This window comes from Paroedura picta, chromosome 12 (genome assembly GCF_049243985.1).
Source record: "Paroedura picta isolate Pp20150507F chromosome 12, Ppicta_v3.0, whole genome shotgun sequence".
Taxonomy (NCBI): Eukaryota; Metazoa; Chordata; class Lepidosauria; order Squamata; family Gekkonidae; genus Paroedura; species Paroedura picta.
Genome location: NC_135380.1, coordinates 49,708,199 through 49,723,869, shown reverse-complemented (window position 1 = coordinate 49,723,869; position 15,671 = coordinate 49,708,199). Strand labels below are relative to the sequence as shown.

The 15,671-nt window shown below is 49.5% G+C and overlaps 1 protein-coding gene across 6 annotated transcripts in view; it reads left to right on the top strand.

Moving 5' to 3' along the window:
* The window catches only part of ADAMTS13 (ADAM metallopeptidase with thrombospondin type 1 motif 13), an 89,651-nt gene that overhangs the window by 59,592 nt on the left and 14,388 nt on the right, over nt 1-15,671 (top strand). For all 6 annotated transcript variants that reach the window (XM_077306741.1, XM_077306739.1, XM_077306740.1 and 3 more), the window contains 4 exons: nt 4,085-4,214; nt 6,651-6,840; nt 7,811-7,928; nt 10,726-10,855. In XM_077306741.1, the coding sequence (XP_077162856.1) occupies nt 4,085-4,214; nt 6,651-6,840; nt 7,811-7,928; nt 10,726-10,855 (568 nt within the window). The remainder of the gene's footprint in view (nt 1-4,084; nt 4,215-6,650; nt 6,841-7,810; nt 7,929-10,725; nt 10,856-15,671) is intronic.

Genomic DNA, 15,671 nt, shown 5'->3' with positions numbered 1-15,671 from the left:
GGGAATGAGGCGCCAGGTGCCATAAACCATAGTGTTACTTCTCGCGCGTCCTTGGTCGCCTCCGGACAAGATAAGATGTTATGGTTACAAAAGGCAGACCCAGCCGGCAGGTTCAAAAGAGATAGCAGGATGCAACAGAATAGTTTCGATTTCAGGCATGCAAGCATAATATATGGGCCTTGGTTACAAGGGGCCCCCGGAGCAGAAAGGCAAAAAGGTAAAGCAAACAAACATGGAGATTCTCATGTCAATTCATGGTAGGAACAAGCAGTGATCCTGACACAGGCCAGGCATTTTTCCAGCTTCGCCAGGCCCGACTACTAGCGCCCTACCTGTCCCCCGAACACCTGGCCATGGTGATTCATGCAACGGTCACCTCCAGAATAGATTTCTGTAACTCGCTCTATGCGGGCCTTCCCTTGTCCTTAATCTGGAAACTTCAGCTAGTGCAAAATGCAGCTGCTAGGGTCCTCACTGGTACACCTTGGAGGGCCCACATCTAGTCAGTGCTGAGGCAGCTGCACTGGTTGCCAGTTGCTGCCCGGATCCGGTTCAAGGTTCTGGTTCTAACCTTCAAGGCTTTACGCGAGTTGGGACCCACATACCTGAGGGACCGCCTATTGCCCTATGCCCCCCGCAGAGCCTTACGTTCTGCGGGAGAAAATCTGTTGGTCATTCCCGGCCCTAGGGAAGCACGCCTGGCCTCGACCAGGGCTAGGGCCTTTTCAGTCCTGGCCCCCGCCTGGTGGAACGTGCTCCCAGGAGAGCTGTGGGCCCTGCGGGCCCTTCCATCATTCCGCAGGGCCTGCAAGACGGAGCTCTTCCGCCAGGTTTACGGTTGAGGCCAAGGCTAACATCTATGCCCCCCCCCGGGACCTGGGGATTGGGATTAGAGACGGGTACCACCAATATCCCCTCTCCACCTGCCAGTAGGGGAAAGGGTAGTTGACTAGCCGCTCTTGCCAGGTTAGCTTGCTAACTAAAAATTGTTGGACTGTAGATGTGTTAATTGGATTTTTAATGGTTTTTATGGGGTTTTAGAATGTTGTAACCCGCCACGAGCCGCAAGGGAGTGGCGGGCAATAAATCGAATAATAATAATAATAATAATAATAATAATCCTTGATCCGGACACTGCAATTGGTCCAGAACACGGCTGCCAGGGTCCTCACGGCAACACCTCGGAGGTCCCACATCCAGACCATCCTTCAGCAGGTGTGCTGGCTCCCAGTTGAATTCCGGATCAGGCTTAAGGTGTTGGTTATCACCTTTAAGGCCATACGTGGTCTGGGCCCAGTATACCTGAGGTATCGCCTCTCCACCTACACTCCTCAAAGAGCCTTGCGCTCTGCTACTTCCAACCCCCTGGTGGTCCCTGGCCCCAAGGAAGCCCACTTGACCTCAACCAGGGCCAGAGCTATCTCCATTCTGCGTCAGCATGTCGGCGGAGCGGCTCTGTGGCGTTGAGCTGTTGTTGGGGGCTATTTTGGGGCCTGGAGTGGCTCCGCGGCGCGCAGTCGTTGTTGGCGGCCATTTTGGGGCTGGGCCGTGATCCGTAGGGGCGGCGGTGGCTCCGGAGTGGCTCAGCGGCGTCCTCTTGGTCTGCGGCGGCATGTTGTGTCATGGGGCTTGAGCGCAGTGGCGGCCGCGATGGTCGTGGAGAGGCCGCAAAGCAGGGAAGCGCCCTCTGCAGTTGGGGCATGTCAGCAGCAGCGGCGAAAGCGGTGGAGAGGGAGCAAAGCGGTGAGCTGTAATTGGGGGGGTGGGGCTGGGGGTGGTTGGGAAGGGTGTGGGTGGCGGCGGGTGGCGGCGGACGGTCAGGGTGGGGGTGGGAAGGGTGTGGGTGGCGTGAGCTGTAAGTGGGGGGGTGGGAAGGGCGCGGACGGGGACGGGCGGGGACAGACACTCAGAGTGGGAGTGGGAAGGGTGCTGCTGGCACCGAGCGGTGTAGGCGGATGATGTGGGAGCTGCGTTCGCAGGCCAGGGCTGCCTCTGGGTGGAGGGGAAGTAGTGTTCCCAGAGGGCTGCGGCGTGGGGCGAGCCTCCTCCCTGGTGGCCATCCGGCGAGGATGGTGGCTCGGGAGGAGTGGAGTCTATGGCGCGGCATTCGGGAGATGGGCCAAGTGTCCAACAGGGAGGTGCGCTTTGCGACACTTGGCCCTGGAGTGCCACTTGGAGGAGCGAATCAGGAGCCACTTTGCGGCTCCTGATTTGCTCCTCCAAGTTTTTATCCCGGACAGAGCCCGCCCTAACTCCTCCCCAACAGCCCTTACTCCTTTATTAAAGATTGTTATGATTTTGTTATTATGATTATAACTAGAGGCAAAGCCCATTGTATGCGGAAATACAATGGGCGCTAGCCTTTCCCCGCAGGGAGCCACTGGCAGCCGCGCTCTGCGTGGATGGTGGTGGCTTCCTTGCCGGCGGCCTGACACGTCGGAGGCGCTTTGCGCCTCTCGCCGCATCAGGCCGCCGGCAAGGGAGCAACTGCGAGCCGCACTCCGCTCTCGCAGTTGCTCCCTTGTCGGCAGGTGCCTGCCGATTTGCCTGGCCGATGGTCTGTCCGGAGGAAGGGGCCAATCGGCACCCTTCCTCATCCCGGACAGAGCCAGCCCTAACTCCTCCCCCTAAGCCCTTACAGCTTTATTCAGTCCGCGGCGCCCGTGGTGCCGCGGGCTGAGTAAAGATGTTATCACCTGTGTACCATATGTTATCTGTATCTTTTCCTGTTTTCTGTAAACCACCCTGAGCCCTTGGGGAGGGTGGTATATAAATATAATAAATAATAAATAATAATAATAATTAAGGAAGAAACTTATTGGCATAACAAGAAGGGCAAGTGAGATGGTCAAGGGATTCAGAATCAGGATTTATTTAATGCAGCCTTTAGCCAGAACATAATCTACATGTGTAGGCTACTAATAAAATAATTTTAAAAACATTTAAAAACTATCAAAACTGTAAAAACAATGGAGTTGGTTTTAAATAACTGAATCCCATTTCGACCACTAATTATCTTTGGGCGTGCTCTGTGTACAGAGACACAGTATTTAGTGACCTGCCTGAAAGTAGGCTCTTTCCCTTGCCACAGGAGGAACTTAAGTTTTCCTTTTTCTGAGTTAGTGCCAGTCTTACTAAGTAAGGGGAGTTAAGACGAGCTCTAGCTGGGACATAGGCTGGACATCTGAATAGCACATGTTCCACCATCTCCAACTCTCCAGAATGACACAGGCAAATTCTTTCTGCTCCAGGAATTTCCTTATATCGATTCTCTAGAATTGTTTGAAGGGTTGGAATTCATGCCTTGTGCGGAAAGGTTGAGAGAGTTGAGCATGTGTAGTTTGGAGAAGAGGAGGGGCTGGGGACAACTTGTTTGCTGCAGCTTTTGAGAGGCTGGGAGCGATCGAGGGCAAAAGAAGAAGGGGACGACAGAGAATGAGGTGGCTGGATGAAGTACCGAAGCAGTTGGTGTGAGCTTAAATGGACTCCGGGGAATGGTAGAGGACAGGAAGGTCTGGAGGATCATTGTCCATGGGGTCGTGATGGGTCAGACACGACTTCGGAACTAACAACAACAACAAGGAGCAATGGGTTCCAATTGCAGGAAAGGAGTTCCACTTAAATATTAGAAAGCATTTTCTGATAGTAAGGGCTGTCAATAGATGGAATATGCTGCCTCAGAGGGTGGTGGATTCGCCTTGGTTGGATGATTTTAGGAGGAGATCAGATGAACACCTGTCAAGAAGGTGTGCTTTTTAAGTCCCCAAGAATATGGGGGGGGGGGGGTTTGGACTGGATGGCCTTTGGGGGGATCTTCCAGCTTTGTGTGATGCTGATTCTGAAGAAGTGCTAGTTAACCAGTGATGTCCGTAGCTGCCACTTGCTAGCATTTTTCCAGAAGTGGCTCCCGTAGCCTAGCTAGGCCAGCTTGAACCAGACAGAGTGATGGTGCTCCTGAATCAATGCAACAGCACTAGGGCTGCCTTGACATTGGACTGCAGCGGTTTCCTCCCAAACTCTCTTTGCCTTCTTCAGAATCACAGGAAGGGGACATTTGATCTTTTCTTACTGACTCCTTTCCCAGGGTTTCTGCAAGTCAATCACTCCTGCTTTGACCAGTCAAGAGGTGAAATGACCAGTGACCTGCATTGTCTGAGGATCCCTCGCCCTCCAGCCAGGCAGCAGCCTTGTTCCCTGGCGCCCTGTCCACCTCAGTGAGTAAAGGCCCTTTCCACACGTCCTGCTTACAAGAAAGGCAGGGTCTTATTTATATTTCATTTAGATTTGGATTTATATGACTGCCCCTCCTGGCATGCAAGCCCAGAGTGGTTGACAGCAATATAAGAACATTTAACACTCAAAATAGTTTAAAACAATAAAGTGCATTTCAAATTCCATTATACACCTGTGTATGAACATTATAGCTCCTTTTCCAGTGAAGAAGAAGAGTTGGTTCCTAGATGCCACTCTTCTGTATCTGAGTCTCAATCGCCTCCCCTTTCCTCTCCCCACAACAGGCACCCTGTGAGGGAGGTGAGGCTGAGAGAGCTCTGATATTACTGCTCGGTCAGAACAGCTTTATCAGTGCTGTGGCAAGCCCTAGGTCACCTAGTGGAGAAGTCTTGTAGGAAGAGGCCAAATAAATGTTATTCTACAGCTCATTGGCCCCAACCAAATGCCTGGTGGAAGAGCTCTGTTTTGCAGGTCCTTTGGAACTGTGCAAGCTCCTGAAGGGTCCGCAGCTCTTCCAGGAGCTCATTCCATCAGGTGGGGGCCAGGACTGAGAAGGTCCTGGCTCTGGTTGAGGCCAAACATAAGTCACCAGCCCTGCAGGGCCAGCAGCTCTTCTGGGAGCTCATTCCACCAGGCTGGGGCCCTGGCCCTGGCCCTGGCTGAGGTCAGGTGAACCTCACGCGGGCCGGGGATCACCAACCTGTTGGTATTTTCAGAGTGAAGCACCCTGCAAGGGGTATAGGGAGCAATAAGCTCCTTCAGATATGCTGGGCTCATATCATGTATGGCCTTGAACTTGATCTGGAATTCAACTGACAGCCCACTGGCTGTTTCAGTGCAGGCCACATATGGACTTTCCATGGACTTCTAGTGATAATCCTGGCTGCTGCACTCTGTACCACTTGCAATTTCTGGGTTAAGGGCAAGGGAAGGCCTGCATAGAGTGAGTTACAGAAGTCCAGTCTGGAGGTGACCATTGCATGGATCACTGTGATCAGGCGTTTTGGGGCCAGGAAGGGTGCTAGTAGCCTTGCTTGGTGTAGATGGAAGAATGCCAGCTGTGCTAGTTTTGTGACTTGGGCCTCCATAGATAAGGAGGTATCCAGAATCACACCCAAGTTCCTGTCTGTGTTTGAGATTTTGAATTGCACACCATCCAGGCTGGGCAAGGACACTTCCTCCTCTGCCCCCTTCCCAGCCAAAGGGTTCAGAAGAAAAAGAAGATTTGGTTCTTATATGCTGCTTTTCTCTACCCCAAGGAGGCTCAAAGCAGCTTACATTCGCCTTCCCTTTTCGCTCCCCACAACAGACACCCTGTGAGGTGGGTGAGACTGAGAGAGCCCTGATATCACTGCTCGGTCAGAACAGCTTTATCAGTGCCGTGGCAAGCCCAAGGTCACCCAGCTGGCTGCATGTGGGGGAGTCCAGAATCGAACCTGGCTCACCAGATTAGAAGTCTGCGCTCCTAACCACTAGACCAAACTGGCTCTTTGCTTAAGCCAGATACAAGAATGTACTGGTGACAACCCAGCTCATAACACCAGACCAGCTGGGCCAGAGGGCACATTAGATATCAGGAAAAAGTTTTTCACAGTCAGAGTAGTTCAGCAGTGGAATAGGCTGCCTAAGGAGGTGGTGAGCTCCCCCTCACTGGAAGTCTTCAAGCAAAGGTTGGATACACACTTTTCTTGGATGCTTTAGGATGCTTAGGGCTAGTCCTGCGTTGAGCAGGGGGTTGGACTAGATAGCCTGTATGGCCCCTTCCAACTCTATGATTCTATGATTCTATCAGGTCCCACAGAGCATTCAGGAATCCATCTGGTTCAATAAGTATCTGCGGGTGGGCAAAAATACTCCCGCTGCCCAAACAGGGAGGGGGTGGCACTCAGAGTTGGGCCTTAATGGCATGGTGGTCTGACCATGGGACACCATTTACTGCCATCAGTATGTTAATTTAATGAGTGAGTTTGGCAACATATTGCAAGAACTCTAATGCTGTCATGGCTGCCAGTGGGTCCGAGCCAAGTCCTGGGGGTGATGCTTCTGCATGGATGTTGAAGTCCCCCAGAACCAATTGTCTAGGGAGCTGCAATGCCGTCTCCTCCACCAGGCCCGACAAGACATCTGGTGGTGTATTGGGCGGATGGTACACCGACCAGATGGCCAAGTTCTTGACCAATTCCCATCCTAGATCAACACATTCCACCCTCGGAATTGAAGGCACTGGGAGAGCCTGTATGGGCATCTTTCCTGGACCAAAATTGCCAAGCCTCCACCTGAGGTCCAGGACTGATGAAGGACTGAGAACCTGGGCAGAGCCAGATTTTTCAGGGTGACCATTTCACCCTCTTGTGAAAGATGTCTCAAGCAGATAAAATACTCTGTAGAACTTATATCTGCTGTTTCTTCCTATCCAGATGGAAGGCATCCAAGCCGGGCAAGTGCTCTGCCATTTGTGGCTTGGGAATAGCCCTGCAGAATTTATCCTGCATCCAGGTTCATGGGGGCCTGGAGATTGTAGTGGAGGATGCCCTGTGCCCGGTGGAGAAGAAGCCCCATGCCTTTGTCTCTTGTTTGGTGAACATTTGCCCTTTGGGATGGCATAGGGTATGTATGATAGTCCTCCTTCCCTTGGGCTAAGTTCATGCCCATGTGTAGATGTGCTAAATACTAGTTCTCTTCCTCCTCCTCCTCCTCCTCTTCTCAGAAGGGATGGCTGTGGAGTGTAAATGTGCGTGATTGGGATATGGGTGGGCAATGTCTCCTTCCTAATTTCCGCAGATTGCGGAATTTCCGCAGATTGCGGAAATTTCCCAAACTGCAATGACTGGTTTCTAGTTTGCACAGACACTTGTTAAAAGTCTGTCTGGTGACAGGATCTTCCCTGGACTTGCAAGGTCAACCGACATTGACTGAGACAAGCCACACATAACTGACAGCTGCAGCAGCTCGGCTGGATGTGCCTAGAAGCAGCAGGGAAAGCCACAGGCTTTGGGATCAGGAGCACAGTTTTGCAGCCAGGTGATGGTGGTCCCATCATCAAGTTCTGCCAGGGAAAGGGAGCAAGCTGGGGGTCAGCAACGGATGAGATGGGGCTCCAGGACCCTTCTGGTTGGGTGAAGGATAGAGGGGAAGGTGTTGAAAGAGTGGCAGAACAAGGCAGTGTGACCCCCTCTCCACTCCATCTTGAGGCCCCCCCACCACAAGGAAGGTCACAGCAGAGCAAGGGCAACACAACATGACAGTGGAGCTCTCTCAGCATCCTCCTCTTGGATGCTGCTATAGCAAGAGTCGCAGGACAAGGAGGCAGGGGATGCTTGAGAGGTAGTGGGTTGTCATGATTAAGAGCAGTAGCTTCTAATCTGGAAAGCCGGGTTCATTTCCCCATTCCTCCTTCACAGGCAGCCAGCTGGGTGACCTTGGGCCAGTACCAGTTCTCTCAGCAGCAACTGCTTCCCCACTTGGCCCAGACTGAGCTGCTGGACACACCTCAGGACATTCCTGCTTCTAGCCCCTTTTGGGTTTCCACTAGGCTGAATCATTTACACCCTGTGTACTTTTGTTGCCCTTTTTGAAGGAGAGAGACATACCTCCGCTGGAGCCTTCCGTCCCCTTTTGGCCCCATCAGAGTGGCAGTCGGTCAGTTTATGTCTGGAGCCCTTTGGCTGGAGAATGCCCCGTCAGCTGTGGAGGAGGTGAGCTGCCTTCCATGAAAGATTCTTTTCAGTGAGGCTTGTGTGTAGCTTGTCCTTCCCACCAGTGCATTGAATCTTCTTATGTTTGGAAGTTTGTAGTTCTGAATGGAGCTTCTGGTTGGATGGGTGGGAGAAGGACTGATAAGGGGCCAAGTGACAGGCTTCAGGTAGAACTATGTGACCCCCCCTGACGTGCATTGGGTCACAGGTCCATGACCAGACTTGCCATCAGATGTACATTGTGGGAACTCACCTCCTCTGGTGCTGGGCTGGGGGCAGAAGGAGCTTCCCCCTTCCCTCTAGACTATTTTTTTGACAGTGGCATTTCCAATGCAAGAAGAATGCCAAATCAGTTATTAATACTGACATTTTTTTCTGACATCTAACTTTTTTATTTTTATCTGTAAACCGCCCATGGCGCCACAGACTAAATAAAAGAGTAAGGGCTGTTGGGGAGGAGTTAGGGCGGGCCCTGTCCGGGATAAAAACTCGGAGGGGCCAATCAGGAGCCGCGAAGCGGCTCCTGATTTGCCCCTCCAAGTGTCCATCCAGGGCCAGCAGCCAATGGGAAGGCGCGCGAAGCGGGGACGGCGGGGACTCAGTTTCTAACGCACCGAGCCTGCCCAGCCGGCCGGGAAAACGCTCGGCTGAGTCTGGGCTGGGGGGTGGGCAGGGCAGCCTTCTCCCGGCTGCCGGAACCACCTCGCATTACCACCGCGCCGTCCCTCCCCCCTTTCTAGCGCCCATTTTATTGCTTCTTAAAATGGGCTTAAAATCTAGTTATATATAAAGTGTTTACAGAAAGATGAAAAAAGAAAAAAAACCAACCAGCTAGCAAAGTAATTATTGATACATATGAGAGTATAGTCTGTTATTATCTTAAGAAATATATAGTCATCGCATATTAGCCCTAACCTAAAAGTTACTTCTGTCTTTCTTAGCAAAGTAATTATTGATACGTATGAGCATATAATCTGTTATTATCTTAAGAAGTATATAGTCAGTTCTCATCGCATATTAGCCCTAACCTAAAAGTTACTGCTGTCTTTCTTAGCAAAGTAATTATTGATACATATGAGAATATAGTCTGTTATTATCTTAAGAAGTATAAAGTCAGTTCCCATCGCATATTAGCCGTAACCTAAAAGTTACTGCTGTCTTTCTTTAAAAAGTCCAGGTAATTGCTCCACTGTTCGTCATATTCTTCAGGTGGTTGCAAAAAATGAAATTGTGCTCTTTTCCATAATGTATCTGCTGGCAAGTCTTGAAAGATTTGTGCTTCTTGATCCACCAATTTCAGTGGCGTCTCCCGATGCTTTTTGAATAGATTGTTTCTTGCAGCCTTGCTGTCAAAGCTTACAAAGATATCTCTTGGTTATTTCTTGCATGCGACCGCCTTTGAATAAACTCTGTATACTTTGTCAATCCGGATCTCTTCCTCTTCTAAATAGACTTCCAGGCTTTCAGTGATTTCCTTCCTCTGGTCTGTTTTCCCAAATTCTTCCGAAACGCCTTTGATTTTTACGTTCCTAGCTTTAGATTCTACTTCCAGGATTTCGAATTTGTCTTCTGCCACTCTCTCCCGCTCCTGTTGATTTACTTCCAGACGTTGGATTCTTGTTTGATGTGTTGCCAGCTGAGTTGTGTTTTCATCAGCTACTTTTTTCAAACCATCAATTCTGTCTGAGAGCTCTTTCTTGGTATCTTCAACCTTTTTGACTACTTCCAATATCTCTAAATTGCCCTTGCATAATAGGCGAAACATCTGTGCATTGGTTAGGTTTTCCATTGCAGTATTTATCAACTCTGCAGGATGCATACACCACCATGTAATCACAGATCACGGACAGGGCGTCTCGCGAGAGTTCAGGAGATCAGGAATTATCAGTTAGACAATCTCCGTGTTCTGTCAACAACTCCCGCTGGGCTCTCCGTCATAAGATCTTAAGCTCTTTCTTTTATTTATTTTAACGAGTGTATTTAGCTGGCTTGCCTCCCGTCCAAAGAAAGAATTCCCTTGTGAATTGGTTAGGGGGGGAGAAGGGGGGCTAGTGCCTGGCTTTAAAGAAAGAGAAAGCAAGTGGAGAACTCACAGTCTTTATGATAATTCACCGGCTGCCGCTCCTTGTCTTGATTAAAGCTGGGAAGAGATATCCTGAGAAGAATGCAGGATTTTATGCGGCTGGTCGTTTCAAGATTAGAAAGTTGTTTTCAACAACGGTGCCATTATGGCCCCGGGCACAAGCAGCGGTGTTCTGGAGAACTAAGTCTCCGCAGATCTGTAGGACTCTCAGGATGCCGTTCCTGGCTCCTGGGGCGACCAGCAAGCGAGGTTTGAGCATCTCGCTCAGGTCTGCCAGGTGCTTCTGCTCCTGGCCCTCTGCTTGGCTCAGGAGCCTGTTACAAAACGGGCTAGCACTGCGCCATCTTCTGTCGTCTCCTCAATACTGACATTTTTTTGTGCATCTGGTGGGTTGTCCTCTTTTAAAAATGATTAAATTATAAACCATATATGCTTCCATCTGAACCACTGCAACATTTTCCTGTGAATTGAATGGGAAGGGCTAGTAGCAATTAGACATCAGCCAATAGGAGCCTTCCACAGCTGCCTTTTCCCTCTTTATGTTTGAAATTTGCAGAAGGGGGGCTTGAATTCACTGAAAATACCTCTCAAACTGCCTCAATGTTTCATAGTTAAGTTTGCTTTCACTCGAGGGAAAGATTCCAAGCAGGAGTTCAAGATGGGAGAAAGTCCCATATAACTAACAGCATGCATCCCAACCATTTTGTCTTCCAGGCTCAATTCTGTTGCACTATGTCTGTCTGGACTTTGAGACCAAAGAAGAAACTGAGGAGGATTATTGTGACCAGGGGCTGAAGCCAGAGAGTCAGGTGGAAATCTGTAACCCTTTGCCCTGCCCGCCAAGGTATATTGGGCACTGTATATATGTAGGTGCTAGAAATACAACAGCAGATCTAAAGAATCCTATAGAAATTTTTAATAGCTAGCCTTGTTGTTAGGTGCGAAGTCGTGTCCGACCATGGACAATGATCCTCCAGGCCTTCCTGTCCTCTGCCATTCCCCGGAGTCCATTTAAGTTTGCACCGACTGCTTCAGTGACTCCATCCAGCCATCTTATTCTCTGTCATCCCCTTCTTCTTTTGCCCTTGATCGCTCCCAGCATTAGTATTTGAGTTTCATCTTCAGGATCTGGCCTTCTAAGGAGCAGTCCGGGCTGATCTCCTCTAGGACTGACCGGTTTGTTCGCCTTGCAGTCCAAGGGACTCGCAAGAGTCTTCTCCAGCACCAGAGTTCAAAAGCCTCAATTCTTTGACGCTCGGCATTCCTTATGGTCCAACTTTCACAGCCATACATTGCAACTGGAAATACCATAGCCTTGACTAAATGCACTTTTGTTGGCTGGGTGTTGTCTCTGCTTTTTAGGATGCTGTCTAGATTTGCCATAGCTTTCCTCCCCAGGAGCAACCGTCTTTTAATTTCTTTGCTGCAGTCCTCATCTGCAGTGATCTTGGAGCCCAGGAAAAATAGCTAGCCTACCTAGCCACAAAAACCTGGCAGGTCATCCTGTCCCTCAAGTCTCTTTCCTCTCTGCAGCCCAAAGTGACTTGCCAGGGTGCCCACTGACCACAGATCTGAAGGTCTGTATTCTGGCACAAGCACCCTGATGGCTGCTGCCTGGCTCAAATCTGCCTGCAACCCTGAAATATAGAATTTGATGTCCCATGAACTCTGTCAGTCTTTTTTCAGGAAGAACAGGTATTATGTGTTTGGCAAATATCATCCCCTGAGTCATGAAAGGATTAAGCTGAAGATTCTGTAAGCTAATTAGCTTAGCATAGAACCAGTTAGGTTTTGTTGACAATTATTTTTGAAAATTCATGGAGAACATGTGAACATTGTTCCATGGTCAGACCACGCCTTGAAGGCTCGACTTAGGATACGACTTCCTTCCCATTTGGGTGATGGAGGCATTTTAGTCCGCCTGTGGAGATTTAGGGATTACGAGAGATTCCTGAATGCTCTGCAGGGCAGGATGCCCTCCAGCATCTCGCTGATGTCCTTGGTGGAGGACTGGCAGTCCTGCCTGATGGCTGCCATCGACGAGATTGCTCCTTGGCACCATCTCTGCCTTCCCCTTTGGTATACCCATGAACTTCGGGAGAGGAATCATAGAATCATAGAATCATAGAGTTGGAAGGGGCCATACAGGCCATCTACTCCAACCCCCTCAACGCAGGATCAGCCCAAAGCATCCTAAAGCATCCAAGAAAAGTGTGTATCCAGCCTTTGCTTGAATACTGCCAGTGAGGGGGAGGTCACAACCTCCTTAGGCAGCCTATTCCACTGCTGAACTACTCTGACTGTGAAAAATTTTTTCCTGATATCTAGCCTATATCGTTGTACTTGTAGTTTAAATCCATTACTGCATTTCCTTTCCTCTGCAGCCAATGGGGACAGCATCCTGCCCTCCTCCAAGTGACAACCTTTCAAATACTTAAAGAGGGCTATCATGTCCCCTCTCAACCTCCTTTTCTCCAGGCTGAACATTCCCAAGTCCCTCAACCTATCTTCATAGGGCTTGGTCCTTTGGCCCCAGATCATCTTCATCGCTCTCCTCTGTACCCTTTCAATTTTATCTACGTCCTTCTTGAAGTGAGGCCTCCAGAACTGCACATAGTACTCCAGGTGTGGTCTGACCAGTGCCGTATACAATGGGACTATGACATCTTGTGATTTTGATGTGATACCCCTATTGATACAGCCCAAAATGGCATTTGCCTTTTTTACTGCTGCATCACACTGCCTGCTCATGTTTAGTTTACAATCCACAAGTACCCCAAGGTCTCGTTCACACACAGTGTTACCTAGAAGCAAATCCCCCATCCAATAGGCATGCTTTTCATTTTTCTGACCCAGATGCAGAACTTTACACTTATCTTTATTAAATTGCCTCTTGTTCTCATTTGCCCATTTTTCCATTGTGTTCTCGTTGAACTCGTTGATCTCGTTGAACTCTGTCTCTATCTTCCGGAGTATTTGCCAGTCCTCCCAATTTGGTGTCAGCTGCAAACTTGATGAGTAGTCCCTCCACCTCCTCATCTAGATCATTAATAAATATGTTAATAAGTACTGGGCCGAGCACCGAGCCCTGAGGTACCCCGCTACTCACCTCTCTCCAGTCTGATGAAACACCATTGACAACAACTCTTTGAGTGCGGTTCTCTAACCAGTTCCCTATCCACCTAACTATCTGAAAATCTAGATTGCAGTCCTTCAACTTATCCATCAGAACATCATGGGGAACCTTGTCAAAAGCTTTACTAAAATCCAAGTAAATGACATCAATCAAATTTCCCCGATCCAGCAAACCTGTTACTTGGTCAAAAAAGGAAACCAGGTTGGTCTGCCAGGATCTGTTGGAGACAAATCCATGCTGACTTCCTTGGATCACCAAATTGTTCTCCAGATGTTTGCAGATTGCTCCCTTTAATATCTGCTCCATTATCTTCCCCACAACAGAGGTCAGACTCACTGGTCTGTAGTTTCCCGGGTCATCCTTCCTCCCTTTTTTGAAGATCGGAATAACGTTTGCTCTCTTCCAGTCCTCCGGGATATCTCCAGTCCTTAAAGAGGTCCCGAAGATGATGGACAAGGGTTGTGCAAGGATGATCTTGATAGGCTCAAGAAGTGGTCTAAACTGAATAAAATGAAGTTCAATAGGGACAAATGTAAAGTTCTGCCTTTAGGTAGGAAAAAACAAACACACCAATATAAGATGGGGGAGACTTGTCTTGGCAGTAGCGTGTGTGAAAAGGATCTAGGCATCTTAGTAGACCATACATTGAACATGAGTCAGCAGTGTGACTCAGTGGTTAAAAAGGCAAATGGGATTTTGGGCTGTATCAAACAGAGTATCGTGTCCAGATCACGGGAGGTGATGGTACCGCTTTACTCTGCTCTGGTTCGGCCTCACTTGGAGTCCTGTGTTCAGTTTTAGGCACCCCAGTTGAAGAGGGATGTTGACAAACTAGGATGTGTCCAGAGGAGGGCAACAAAGATGGTGAGGGGTTTGGAGACCAAGACATACGAAGAAAGGTTGGGGGAGCTTGGTCTGTTTAGCCTGGAGAGGAGACGACTGAGAGGGGATCTGATAACCATTTTCAAGTATTTAAAAGGGTGCTATGTGGAGGATGGAGCAGAATTGTTCTCTCTTGCTCCCGAGGGACAGACCAGAACGAATGGGATGAAATTAATTCAAAAGAAATTCCATCTAAACATCCGGAAGAAGCTCCTGACAGAGCGGTTCCTCAGGGGAACAGGCTTCCTCGGGAGGTGGTGGGTTCTCCATCTTTGGAGATTTTTAAGCAGAGGCTGGATAGCCATCTGACGGAGAGGCTGATTCTGTGAAGGCAAAGGGGTGGCAGGTGACAGTAGATGAGCGATTGGGATGTGAGTGTCCTGCATAGTGCAGGGGGTTGGACTAGATGACCCATGAGGCACCTTCCCACTCTATTATTCTATGATTATATGATTCTATTATCCCCCATATTCCAGTGTTGACGAGCACTGGAGCAAGCTAGACCCTAATGGCTGGCTGGTAGCAGCAAGCTAGACCCTAATGGCTGGCTGTGTCAAATGCTGCTGTGAGATCGAGTAACATGAGCAGTGCTAACTAGGGTTGGGTGCTTTGCCGCCCGAAATGGCCGGTCTCTCCCAGAACAGCCAGCACCGGACCGTGTGTGTGTGTGTGGGGGGGGAGGCACATGGGTCAGCGCACCGGCAGGCACACACACACAGGCACGGAGCTCCTGGCAGTTGGCAGGCTTCCGCGGATCCAAGAATGTTTTCTTTGGTAACATCTGTACCGTTGCTTCCTTCAACCTCTCTAGGAATTCTCCTATTGAGAGGGAGAGATTGATTATCTTCCGGAGGGGGGCCCTTATCCTCTCATTGGCCATTTTAAGTAGCCATGTGGGGCAGGGGTCTAGTGAGCCTCACTGAGGTTAGCACTCTGTCCACTTCTGTCTGCATGAGCTGTCTCTACTCGTCTGGTACTCCCTTCAAAGGCAGCCGTGGGGCTTTTAGTTCCCTTTCTATATTATTATTATTATTATTATTATTATTATTATTATTATTATTATTATTATTATTATTATTATTATTATCTTTCGATTTATTGCCCGCCACTCCCTTACGGCTCGTGGCAGGTTACAACATTTTAAAACCCCCAATAAAATCCATTAAAAACACTCAGCAACAATTACAATATAACATTATCGGTTAGCAAGCTAACCTGGCAAGATAGGCTAATCAACATCCCCCTCCTACTACAAGCAGGTGGAGAGGGGATACTGATGGTACTAATCCCCAATCTCAATCCCAGGTCCCGGGTCCCGGGTCCCCGGGGGGGCATAGATGTTAGCCTCGTCCTCAACCGTAAACCTGGCGGAAGAGCTCCGTCTTGCAGGCCCTGCGGAATGATGGAAGATCTCGCAGGGCCCGCAGCTCTCCCGGGAGCTCATTCCACCAGGTAGGGGCCAGGACCGAAAAGGCCCTGGCCCTGGTCAAGGCCAGGCGTACTTCCCTGGGGCCGAGAACGACCAGCAGATTTTCTCCCGCAGAATGTAAGGCTCTGCGGGGGGCATAGGGCGATAGGCGGTCCCTCAGGTATGTGGGTCCCAACTCGCGTAAAGCCTTGAAGGTTAAAACCAAAACCTTGA